Below are 12,797 nucleotides of genomic sequence, written 5' to 3' on the forward strand. Positions count from 1 at the left end.
CTATGACCTAACCAGAGATTCACTAAACTACCATTATTCTTCCACAGTCATGATTACTCACTCTTTTATACCTGGTTTTAATGTCACATGACCGGATGGTGTGCTATGATTGGCCAGGACCAATCTAGATAAGTGGTGTGAGTGGATTGTTCACTGACCAAATGTTTGTGGGGGAGGGGGCAGCCGGAAGACTTGTGACCCACTTTGTCTGGTTTTGGGACTGTGTGTGTGTGTGTGTGTTTCTGCATGTGTGAAAGTGCTCACTCGCCGTAGGCAGGGTGATCTAATCCCCATTATAATCCTGCTATTGGATATGACAGAATTTCATTATGTTAAGGTTGGTACGGCAGCAGCCATCTGATTTTTGCCGTCCAGTATCCCTCCGTATAAAGACCTCTGAGAACAATTGGGACTGATTGTGTGAAGTGCAAATACTTAATTTGACTTTATAATATATTGGAATGCTTCATCAATCACGCCATTCTCAAATACATGGAAATGCAATTTAGCCATTTTTTTTTCCTAAGCATCAAGAGCCTTGGAGCCGGTGCATATAATTACTGAGCATACTCCACGTTGTGACCTTCATTTGTGCGCCTTTTGTGTGTGTTTTTGCCCTTTCCTGCTTCCATGACCTGTGGGCCTTTTTTAAATTGTGTAAAAGCCATGTTATGTAATTCAAATAATACAGGCACATCAAGGAGAAATTAAACATTTTACTCCTCCGGACATGTTTTTACCCCTTTTTACCTGAAAATTAAGTCAATACCAAACACAAAGACCTCACAGACACTTAAGTCTTAAGTTCAGAAAGGTGATGTTATTTTTCAACCTGCTTGTTGTTGTGTCTTGCAGATATCTCTGAAATTGAGTCGTACCGCTCCTACTCTCCCCAGGATGAGAGGCGGGGCCACCACTCCGACCTCTCCTCCCACTCCTCCAATGAGAGGCTCAGAGAGAAGCCCAGGTAAGATGTCATTAAATCCTTAGCCACTGGAGAGAATTGTTTTCTATACAGATTTTTTATCTGAATTTTATTCTTATCCTGGATTTTGTTTGAGTGTTTAATTTTGTCAGCCATTTTCTCTCTCGGTTTGTGGATATTGGGGGCATATTCTGCTAACTAGAATTTGTGAAATTACCAGAGAGGACCCACCCAACAGACTAGCAAAAATGGGCGCCATGCCAACACCATTCAGAATTCCTGACAGGGCTGTAGAAGACAGGCCCCCTGTGCAGGCAGAGAGGGAGGAGCCACCACGACCAGAAACACCGCCAGGTAAACACGTTTCTTCTTCTGAAATCTAACACTTTGATCATTAATTTGTTAGGTAATGTAAATGTGAATGCTGCAACTTGAAAATATAATATAATTTTTTTCGTTTCCGCAGTACCAGCAGTAACTGTAGCCCCCAGATTTCATGCTCCTCCTAAGGTGCCACTAAAGCCGAGCATAGAGGACCTGGATGTGTATGGGTCAGTATATCATAAACAGTTATTCAGGGTGTCTAGATTTTTGACTACACATCAGTTTGAGTAACTCTCTCTGGGTCCTTAAGAGAGAGACCTAGTTATAAAATCCTGTATATTAAATAATTTATTTTATCCTGTATTTTTATATAGTATATTATAGTATATACTGTAAATACTATACATGTAAATGAGATCTTGCTTTCCTCACCCAGGCCGAACACAGTGATGGTGTGTTTCCAAAAAGGTGACAGTGTGGGTCTGAGGCTGGCAGGGGGAAATGATGTTGGCATCTTCATCGCTGGCGTTCAGGAGGACAGCGCAGCTGACCAGGAGGGTCTCCGCACAGGAGATCAGATAATGAAGGTGAGACCGCTTTTTTCCCTCATTAAAAACCTGCAGACAAAACATACAGTAGCTCAATAGCACTAGATGCTGAATTTTTTTTTATCATTGTCCCTGTTAAACTGAAATTATAGTGTTCATGTGTCCACGAGGGTCCAGTTCTGTCCATGAGGTTTCTATATTGTCATCTGCCCATGTCCAAGTGCAGCCCAAAAAAAGTGACAATCCATGTCGTTAATGTAAACCAAAGGCAGTTTTTGAGTCTGCTACCACCCTCATGCTGATAAGCTAAATAAAGAAGTGATCAGCCGTTTTTGTCTTGTGTAAAAAGTGTCCTATTTAATCTGCTGTTAGTGTTTTCTATTTTGAACCATACCACTTTTTCTAATGATATTTCTTGTCCGTTTTGTTCTGTTTCAGGTGAACAACATGGACTTCAGAGGCATGGTGCGTGAGGATGCTGTCCTCTACCTCCTCGAGATTCCAAAAGGAGAAGATGTAACCATTCTTGCTCAAAGCAAACCTGAAGGTACTGTACTATACAGATAATGGCTGCTAATACAAGATATACAAATAAGGTATTGCTATTAAAGCTGGTATATTTGCTAAAATTATCATTTTATCCCAACAGCACAATGAGACAGAAATGAAAGATAAATACAGCGCCAAATACATCGAACCTAAAGTTGACGACCTGTGTGTACATACTTAAAGACTTAATAAGGAGGCTCTAAATTAAGATTCACTTTCAACGTTAACAGAGTCAAGTTGTGTGTTCCATATAGCAATTAAAAATGTATACTACATTTTTGGATATATTACAGACATATACCATGTAGATACAGAATATTAGTGAAACCAAAATTGAGCCCTGTGGTACGCCAAATCTACTTTACAGAATGTGAGGTTGAGTTGTTGATTTAGTTTTTAATTTAGTTTTGTGTTCGTTAGTACACGGATACTGCCTTGTGCCGCCCGATGAGTGGATAGACCCAGAATGATTGGAGGTTCTTTCCCGTTTGTTTTCCGTTTCAGTGTACAAGGACATTTTAGCATCTGGCAGAGGCGACTCTTTCTTCATCAGGACCCACTTTGAGTATGAGAAAGAGGCTCCTCAGAGCCTTCCTTTCACCAGAGGAGAGATCTTCAAAGTTACAGACACACTTTATGATGGCAAACTGGGCAACTGGCTGGCAATCCGCTCTGACAAAGACAACCAGCTAAGGGAGAAGGGAATCATCCCCAACAAGAGCAGGTGTGTGCAGGGGTCATGGTTGTGGTGGTTATTTACAGTGGGCTTAAGTATTGCTTAAATTAATTGACATGTGTGCATCTGTAATATTAGTGTTAGCCGTGTTAGCCCAAATTCCAGTAATTTCACTGTCTTTAGAGCCGCTAGCAATAACTGAATCTTCTTATCTCTACACTCCAGTATCATTCGATTCTGCTTCACTAAGAGTCATTACAAACCATGTAGTGTGGAGAATTTAAATAAAAAGAATGGACTCACGCTTCAGACTTATGCTCCTTTTTCTTTTTCTCACAGAGCAGAACAAATGTCCAATGTCCAGAATGCTGCTCGGGCTGCATCGGGCAATGACAGAGGAGACTTCTGGAGGCTGAGAGGTCAAAGAGCAGCAAAGAAGAAAGACTTACGCAAGAGCCGAGAGGACCTGAGCGCCGCTCCGGTCACCACAAGATTCCCTGCATACGAGAGAGTGGTCTTACGTGAAGGTGCCCAAAAATGATTTCTGCTGTTCCACACAATATACAGTATATGTTGGCTGTTTTTCTTGTCTACTAGTGACTGAATTTGTATCATGTTCAATCTTTTGTTCAGCTGGTTTCAGGAGACCGGTGGTGATATTTGGGCCCATTTCCGATGCAGTGAATGAAAAACTGGCCAACGACATGCCAGACGAGTTTGTCATCGCAAGTATGTGCTTACCCCATCACCCCTTATTAAAATTGTTGCACACTTTGTTGTGCAGTGTTGTACGACATATATAGTGAACATAGTTAATATGTTCATATTTTTTGAGGGGGGGGGGGGGGGGGGGTGACGGATTATTATTATTTTACTTCCTTCTACATTTTGAATATCTTTTTTCTTCTCTCAGAAACGGAGCCCAAGGATGCAGGAAGTGACAAATCCTCCGGAGTGGTGAGACTAAACACCATCAGACAAATCATTGAACAGGTATGCTATACTAGAAAATGAAAAAGTGCAGCTAGAAATACTGTTAGAGGATCTAACATTCAACCACCTTTCCGTTTCCCCTCAGGACCTCCATGCTCTGCTGGATGTCACTCCCAAAGCTGTGGACACTCTCAACTACACCCAGTGGTATCCCATCGTCATCTTCTTGAACCCAGACAGCAAGCAAGGTGTCAAGGCTATGAGGAGCCGCCTCTTACCCGGGTCCAACCGCAGCGCACGCAAACTGTATGAGCAGGCCGTCAAGCTGAGGAAGACCTGCTCACACCTTTTCACCGGTAGGTTTTACGATGACAGTGACCGTTTATATGCAGCAATAATGAAAATTATAATAACTCTACGAAAGTTAAAAGGTGCAGGCAATTTAAAGTACAAAATGGATACTTTTTTAGTATCCACGATTTGCTCTAGTTTTGTTGCTTTCTGGTATCAACAATGTTTCCTTATTTTTGCTCTTCTCTGCAGTAAGAGAGAAATTAAGAGAATGATGCTGCATGAGGCCCATTGTGATCCTTGGCCTAACTTGTGTTGGGTTTTTTTGTTTGTTTGTTTTGTTCACGTGCACGTTCAGCGACCGTCGACTTGAACTCGACCAATGACGCGTGGTATGGAAGCGTGAAAGATTCAATTCGCGAGCAACAGGACAGAGCTGTGTGGGTGTGTGAGGGCAAGGTGAGTCTTGTTACCTGTTTGAACGATGCATGCTGCAGGGATTTCCCAAAAGTTTACATGGGTTTCCAAATAAGTCAAATTGGCTCACAGAACATTAATAATGTGAACTTGGCTATAAAAAGAATGTGATTTTGACTGTAAGAAATAATACATCCTGTATTGAGTTTGCATTGTCCCTTTTTCTCCTCAGTTGGACGGTTCAGAGGAGGACCTGGATCTCCATGACGACCGCATGTCCTACCTATCAGCAATGAGCGCAGACTACCTGAGCATGGACAGCCGTCTGACCAGCGACTACGAAGACACAGCGGACGAGGGCGGGGCTTACACTGACAACGAGCTGGACGAGCCATTGGACGAGCCCCAGCCGGTGTCGGCCATCAGTCGCTCATCAGAACCCGTACTGCCAGACGAGGTGGGAATGCTGACACATGCAGATGCTGTATGAAATACTCTACAGTGTAATTACTGTAGAGGGGCCTCCTTTAACAGTCACCCTACCAATAATCTCCATTGCTTCCATTTTTTGACTCCCAACCTCCAACCCTTGTGTGTGTGTGTGTGTGTAGAAGCCTCATCCTGAACCTCGGGCTCGTATGAGGAGGTCAGGGAGCAGAGAAATGCTGAACAGAGAACCCAGCCCTCCCCCTCCTTTTGTCCCCGAACCCCCAAAGGTGAGATCCTCCCCCTCCTTCCCAAAACCTCTATATCACTCTCCACACTTCCTGGTAATGAATAAAAAGCAAGTTTTAATTAACGTTTTGCAGGGTCCACTTTCTTTTCTTTTGTTGTTTTAAATGTGGCTGATAAAGACCACGGCTTTAGATTCTGACAGTGACACATGGCTGAACACAGTGTCTCTCAAAGATGCTGCAGTCTGAAAAACTGAATCATACTGATATGAATCTGAACAGAATTTCATAAATATTTTAACTGTGTTGTTACACTTTAGTTTTCCCAGTGGTGCAGGGAGGAGCACATATTGAGTGGAGGGTCTGAGGAGCCTCGTCCAGGAAATGTTGAGCGTCAAACACTTAACTTCCTGAATTCTGGTGAATTTTGAAAGCACAAAATTCAGGCACCGGTGAAAATATAAAAATGGAATGGAGTTGAATGCTCACGGTTATTCTGCATTGCATTAAAAGATATGTTATCCCTGCTGAGTCAACACACATGTAGGCATGATTTACTCTTCCTTCCTCTTTTATCTTTTGTTTGGGGAAGTAACCTTTTTAAGTGTGCGACACATGCTAATGATATATTAATTGACTTTTCTTTATTCATAACCACCAGATGTGACTCAGCAAGTTTTTCTGGTCTTGTTAAAAACTTCATTCACATTCAAAACACCCCATCTATCTGTGTTCTCTGAGAAGTGGAGAATAAAGTCAGAATATTTCAATTCCACCTGAAAAAATCTGCCTGTGCTAATAGTTTGCTGTGCGTAATGTAATTGCTCAGTTGATGGTAGTATCCCCTTCAGATCTTTGAGAGACTGGGTTGCTGCTCTTTATCAGAGGTGGAAAAGTGAAACTGAAAAGACTTCTGATCAGACACTGATCTCACCATTGTGTGGATTATTGTCCACATAGATCTTACCTTCGCCGCTCACAGCTGAAACAGAGCAAAGGTGTCACTGTCTATAAGCGAGTGGGGTGCACAGACCGTGACACAGCTGCTGCTCTTGTAACATTAAGATCACAGAAGGTAAACATTTGTGACATTACAGCCGCAGTTTGGCCACAATTCTAAAAAGCTTTAAATAAGGTGTATTAGACACTGGTTTATTATTCATTTTAACAATCCTTCATCGCTGCCTGCCCAACTCCCAAACAAATACTGAAAAACTGGCTAAAACATATGATGTGTGCCTCAGAATAACTCCTCACACTGAATGACTCACGCTGACTGACCAAGGGCTTTTGTATGCGTATGCGTTTATACGTTTACCATAGAAAGCCCCAGTGCCCACACAGTGCTTGCCGCTGCAGTAGGAGGGTGGGCAGAGGGTAACTCCCCGGAGCATCACTCTGCATGAATTTATGCTTTTGATCAAATAAAAACACTCCAGAAAAAGGGCACTCTCTCTGTAGGAGGCCAACCAGCAGGTGCCCCAGCCCCCTTTGAGCCCCCTTTGAGGTCTGTGCACATGCCAGATGTGGAGGTGTTTTAATTTGAAGGAGCATGATGCTGAAGCAGACCAATCTTCACAAAAACACCATCTGGCAGCCAAAAATGTTTTCAAATGGTCCAGAATATCACAAACCGTCCCTTCCTGTGACAGGTGAGGGCTCAGACTCGGACCGACTCGTCACGGAGCTATGACTCACACTCCAGCAGCACCATCAGCAGCGAGGCAGCGGGCGTAAACAAGCCGCATCCCCCTCCCGTGGCCCTGAAGCCCACCGTCCCCCGTCTGAGCCAGACATCAGAGGAGCCGAGCCCGGGGGAGGAGGACCCCGCTAACAAATCCTTCCTGGGCAAGGTTAGTATTATAATACTGCATTTTTAGACCAACACACTAGGTAACTTATGCAACAGATTCCTATTAAATCTTAAATATCCCTTTTTACAAACTCTGACATTTTCCTGGCTCATGCAGCATCTAAAATGTCCTTTTCTTGTGTTTAAGACTGACTTTGGCTTAGTTACTAAATGATTATTTATTGTATTTTCTTCCTCCTTTATTGCTTCTAATATGAAATAGAAAATGGGTGATCAGGTAACTGGCTGCAGTCTTGGATATTTTTTAAATCCATAATTACTCATCCATCGTAGTTGTGTTCTGGTGTCTTCATTTCATTAAGATTTCACACTCAAATGTTTCATTTGAAGGTCACTTTGAATTGACTCCTGCCATGTGGATGTGCAGTATTTACTCGTTATCGTCAAAACATGGAATGTAAATGAATCTTTTTTCTCCTAGATTAAAGCTTTTGAGAAGATGGACCACCTGGCCCGAGCTCAGAGGATGCTGGAGCTGCAAGAGGCAGAAAATGCTCGAGTGAGTACTGTTTGTATTCGTAACAGGGCCTGAAGCATGAGGTGGGGAGGGACAATCAGCCCAGGGGCCACTGTTCTGTAGCTGGGCCCTGATCTTTGCAGAGAATTGCATAAACAAATCTTTAAATGAGGGATGTTTTGTTCTTTCGTTGAGCATTCAAAATGAATGACTTTTCCTCCCTCCAAATCAGAAACAGTCATTTAAAAACTTCAACGTATGTTTTCAAGCCCATATTAACATTGAAAGAGTTCTCGGGTTGCTGTAATCATTCCTTTATGATACAATTCTAACTTTAAGGCTGGTGGAGAAAATCCACAGACTTCATAATTGAACCAACTACAGTATAGTTCTGTGTGAAAACATGCAGCCTCCTCATTCAGGGAGCTCTGGCAAAGAAAAAAATGCATGTATTGTGCTGCAGTGCAATCGAATCCATGCAAGAACACGTTCCTGGAAGTTGACTTTGTAATGAGAGCAACGCGCTGAAAGATATTACAACTGCCACTGTGCTAACTTTCTAAAGTTGTATTATGTAACAGTGTTCCGCGTTTGAGAATCTTACAAGCTAGAAAATATCAGGGGTTTGTGTGGGCGGGCCGTTCAGAAGGTGAGAAAGCAGTGCGCCCACTAAGTTATTAATAACTGACAGAAACACTGCATGCATTAGTTCACTTTCTCTCCCTTAAAAAAACACACACACACACACACACACACACACACACACACACACACACACACACACACACACACACACACACACACACACACACACACAGACACACACACAGTAACAAGTCAGATGCAGTATTTAGTTACTTCATATTCAAAATAAAACGTGTTGAGGTTCTACTTCCACTTTTTTAGTCCCAACCCTGCTCACTTATGTTTCCCCAAAGGTTATGTCAATAAGCCCCTTTGGGGGGATGAGAACTCAGAGGAATGTTGAAATAAATCTAAAATACTCACTTGATGCGTTTGTATCAGACCGACTCATAATATCCACAGCTGAGCTTTGAGATCGAGTTCAGTTTCAGAGTCCCTCATCTCTTTCTTTTGCTTTAGGAAGGGAGCTCTCTACAGCTACCAACAATTCTTTCAATGTACATATGGCCGTGCGAATATTGTTTTATGGTAGATTTCTGTGTGAACTGCTAACTTGAACGCCTTCTTTAAGTATACAGAGTTGGAAAAAGCTGCGAAAACACTTCTAGTCTCTTGGGGTCCATGTTAGGGTCTACTCTCACTTAGCATTTGTACCATGCGTGAGTACAACTGTTATGTGCCTAGGTACGGCCCACTTCAGAGAGGTGGGCTTAATTAAAGCGTGTACGAGCATGAGATTTGACCGCGGCCCTGAGACTATTTATATACGGCTGATCCTCACCACGGACATTTAAAAACTGCAGATTTGGTCAGATGAAAACATTCCATAACAGTCAGACAAAACTAAATCTCAGAGGCGTGATGACGCGTAAGCAAGAAGTAATGGAGCCGAGGCTCGGATCATTTCAAGTAATGTTAGTACAAGCCGGGGGAGGGGGGACAATCACGCTAAAGCACGGGGCACTGATCATCTGGTGTTTTTAATTTTGACTTGTTCTGACATATTTGGGTCTGCTCCCTTCTCTCTGCACAGTTGGAAATCGCCCAGAAGCATCCGGACATCTACGCCGTCCCAATAAAACTGCCAAAGCCCAACCTCAACCGTCCTCAGCCAATAGGGTGAGAGCATCACTCCCCACAGCAAAAATGACTTGCACTATATGTGTTACGATGTTGTTAGTTATTCGAGTGTGTGTGTTTGTGTGTTCAGCTCCAGCTCCAATCCCGAGCAGCAGCCTCCCTTCAGGCCGTACTCAGAGTCCAGAGGATACGAGGACGATGAGGCGGAGTACCGCAGACAGCTGGCTGACCAGACCAAGAGAGGATACTATAATCCTCAGAAATACAAAGACACTGAGCTGTAGGCTCAGCAACCCGGCGGTGACATCACTGCACACCACTAGATTCCTCCCACATCACCGCTACAAGCAGACAGCGTGCGTTGCCTTGGTTACAGCTCATGCAGCTTGGCCTTGATGTAAACTCTGTGAACTTTGTGTTTGTAGTCAGATTCCTGGAAAGATCCATTTCAACATTAATTTCAGACACTTTACAATACACAGGATACTCTTTAAAGCGTGTGTTTTGGCACGTTTACCATCGCACACGTCCTAAATGAAAAATGTCCGATTTTTCTGCATGTATATATTCTTTTAATCTGTCTGAAGAGAGTTTTATTTTAGACCCGTTACACTAACACCTAGACCCGTTTCAGTCTCTCATGCATTACCATTGCATTTGAGTCGCCACACTAAGCCAGTTTTAGATAAAACACCGTGCAGTTTTTAAAAAAAGCCCAGAATGTTGTTAAACTACACTTGTTTTGTAGTTTTGAAGGTATTTGGACTTCTAACCATTATTTTTTTTAAGCTGGGTTGCTGCTGTTTCCTATCCAGGCGGCCAGAGATGCCACAGTTCCTGAAATGTGTGAAATGTCGTTATGTACAACATCAGAGGAATATTAATAATATTATTATTATAATATAAAGTAACAAAGGAGTGCTGCAAAAAGTGAAGGAGTCCTAAAACCTGGAAATGAGTCAGCATTTTTGTGCTTCTGGTTCCCTCGACTTGAAGTCGGTGGGTTTGTGGTTCGATGCCTGAGTGAGAGTTGTAAGTCCGTAAATACTCCACTCATATTTTCAGCTCATAGGTGTCTTTAAAAAGGCATTTGCTAATTGGTAACTAAATGAGACTACAAACATCATCACGCCCTGAAATCAACTGGAAACTAGTGGTGTTAACTTTTTCATATTGCATTTATGCTTCAAAAATCATAAAAAGTGCAGAGCTTTTTTCTGCAATAATCCAAATTCCCATCCGATCCTATTGGCTGTTTGTCGAGGAACCGAGTTTGTGGGTGTGCCTACAAAAAAGACATCGTCTCTGCAGCTCTCTATATACAAATGTAATACTTTGATTCCAGCTACCATCTTTTGATCAGGAAAGAGTCTCTGAGCGTTTTGGAAATAACTTCAGAACATCAGCACGTGTTGTTAGATTCCATCTTGGGTTTCTTAAAGAGATTTTTCAGAACACCCTAACCTCCGTTTGTGGATTTTAATGGCAAGGAGCTAATACCATGCTGCAACCAAACCATAGTCATGGTCCTGTAGACTGTACGGTATCTAGGTTGTTTTACCTCCTATGTTGTGCAGTTTTCTGTGCGCTACCAATGTTCTAACCCTCCACACTGTCACCTGGCTTGTTTTAGACACACACAGATACAAGAACAGGGTCAAAGTCAAACAGCGTGTCCGTACAGGAAACCCTGTCAGCAGCTGCTCTGATGTCAAAAAGCTATTCCTCTGTCTATCACTGTCCTTATTGTACTGCTACATTCCGGACTGGACATTTGTATATATACACACACACACAATCACTACGCTGTCTATGTGTGCATTCTGGGAAGCAGCACATATCTGAGTGCCTTGTAGCTCTGATGTAGCGTAGAGAAGAAAAAAAATAATTTCTCCAGACAGCACAAGGTTCTTAAATTGACAAATCAATCTCTTAAAATACGACATCTGGAACTTTGAGTTAACAAATGACAACATCTGGAAGTCATTCAGAAAACGAACAGGTCTTTTGGTGAATGCCGTGCACTTCCATAAAGAAGCAGGTTGTGCAGGTGCATGTAAAGCCTTTCTGTATTAGAGCCAGATAAAACCGGCGCAGCAGCTCAATGATGTCACACACTGTTCACATATATCATGCATGGCGTGTTCACACATGACGGTGACGGTTATTAAGCCGAGTTGGATACGAGGGGTGCAGTGCAGCTAAGGCTGATGTCTGCTTGTCTTTATTATCTGCTTGCCACCAGAGACAATCACATTGTTACTGCATATGTTTTTATATTGAATACACACTGAACTCAGTCACGTCTTTGTACACGGGAGCATCTGGAATGTGGTGATGACAATCATGTTTAATGTGTTTCTTTGAAATGTCTGTTAGTCTGGGCTTTTTCTATGTGTTAGTTTGTGATCTCCTTAGTGTTACTGAACACACTCTTGGTAAATTCAAATCAATAAATAAATCTTTTTTACATTTTTTTTTTTACAGTGCCTTCTTGGAAGTGTCAGACTTTTAGTTTTTTGTTCCTGGAGCAGTTTGGAGAGATTAAAGGGCAGGGTACGCTTCAAACAAACTCGGTTTCACCAAGTACACGGCCACGCGTTGTGGTCAGAGTGTTTATACCTGTTCTTATTCGTCACGCACCAGAAAAGGTAAAAGACCTCCCTGTCACAGCGAGGGGCGAGATGCTTTAATAGTTGAAAAGTGTAACGAGTTTTAGGACATCAAACACGTGAAGCTGCAGTAGTGGAAAAGTTAAAAAAATGCCATCATTTGCAGCAGAGTGAGACCTCTTCATGCAGCGCTCCTCTTTGTCCTGAGCCAATAGAAATGCTCTCTCTCTGAAGTGAGCTGTGATTGGCCAAAGTCTCCTACCACGTGCTGGATTTTCTTAAGCTCGGAAACAGAGAGGGGGTGCAGGAGTCTAGTTTGGAATTGCAATATAATGAAGGATTATTATTGTTTTTTTGCCCAACAGCACTAACAATAACCTGCCCGCCCCAGGGTTCAATGTTGACAAACAGTGCCATGTGAATCTTGGTAGGCAGTTAAATGAATAGACAGGTTCATCTTTGAGAATCTGAAAAAAACATTTCTTGCGTACCTCGCTGCAGTCATCGTTTGACTCTCTTGAACTGGAGCTTGATCATTTTTCTTTTAACAAACAGCCACCTGCCCTCAGTTCAACCCCTGTCGAACAAAACACACCAGCACTTACTGACGCTGCCTTTTCTTGACTTTATTCAGCAGAATTGGACATGCATTCCCCCGTAACTCCACCACTTGACTTTAAAAGTTCTAGATCATCTGGGCTGCCCTGACGATTGATAGGTCCAACATGATTAGAGTACATTCAGATATTACAGCTATTTAACCAAAGGGAACGTTTGCCACCTAAATATGCAC

At 42.6% G+C, this 12,797-nt stretch overlaps 1 protein-coding gene across 3 annotated transcripts in view; it reads left to right on the forward strand.

Annotated features, from left to right (window-relative positions):
- The window catches only part of tjp2a (tight junction protein 2a (zona occludens 2)), a 40,820-nt gene extending 29,000 nt beyond the window's left edge, over positions 1-11,820 (forward strand). For all 3 annotated transcript variants that reach the window (XM_083930421.1, XM_083930423.1, XM_083930422.1), the window contains 17 exons: positions 856-967; positions 1,146-1,279; positions 1,392-1,476; positions 1,686-1,836; positions 2,236-2,344; positions 2,851-3,070; positions 3,362-3,549; positions 3,656-3,751; positions 3,936-4,015; positions 4,101-4,311; positions 4,605-4,705; positions 4,896-5,120; positions 5,275-5,379; positions 6,990-7,190; positions 7,632-7,709; positions 9,346-9,431; positions 9,523-11,820. In XM_083930421.1, the coding sequence (XP_083786547.1) occupies positions 856-967; positions 1,146-1,279; positions 1,392-1,476; positions 1,686-1,836; positions 2,236-2,344; positions 2,851-3,070; positions 3,362-3,549; positions 3,656-3,751; positions 3,936-4,015; positions 4,101-4,311; positions 4,605-4,705; positions 4,896-5,120; positions 5,275-5,379; positions 6,990-7,190; positions 7,632-7,709; positions 9,346-9,431; positions 9,523-9,676 (2,336 nt within the window). In that variant the 3' untranslated portion in view covers positions 9,677-11,820. The remainder of the gene's footprint in view (positions 1-855; positions 968-1,145; positions 1,280-1,391; positions 1,477-1,685; positions 1,837-2,235; positions 2,345-2,850; positions 3,071-3,361; positions 3,550-3,655; positions 3,752-3,935; positions 4,016-4,100; positions 4,312-4,604; positions 4,706-4,895; positions 5,121-5,274; positions 5,380-6,989; positions 7,191-7,631; positions 7,710-9,345; positions 9,432-9,522) is intronic.
- The last annotated feature ends 977 nt before the right edge of the window (positions 11,821-12,797 follow it).

This window comes from Echiichthys vipera, assembly GCF_963691815.1.
Source record: "Echiichthys vipera genome assembly, chromosome: 16".
In the NCBI taxonomy this organism is placed as follows: domain Eukaryota; kingdom Metazoa; phylum Chordata; class Actinopteri; order Perciformes; family Trachinidae; genus Echiichthys; species Echiichthys vipera.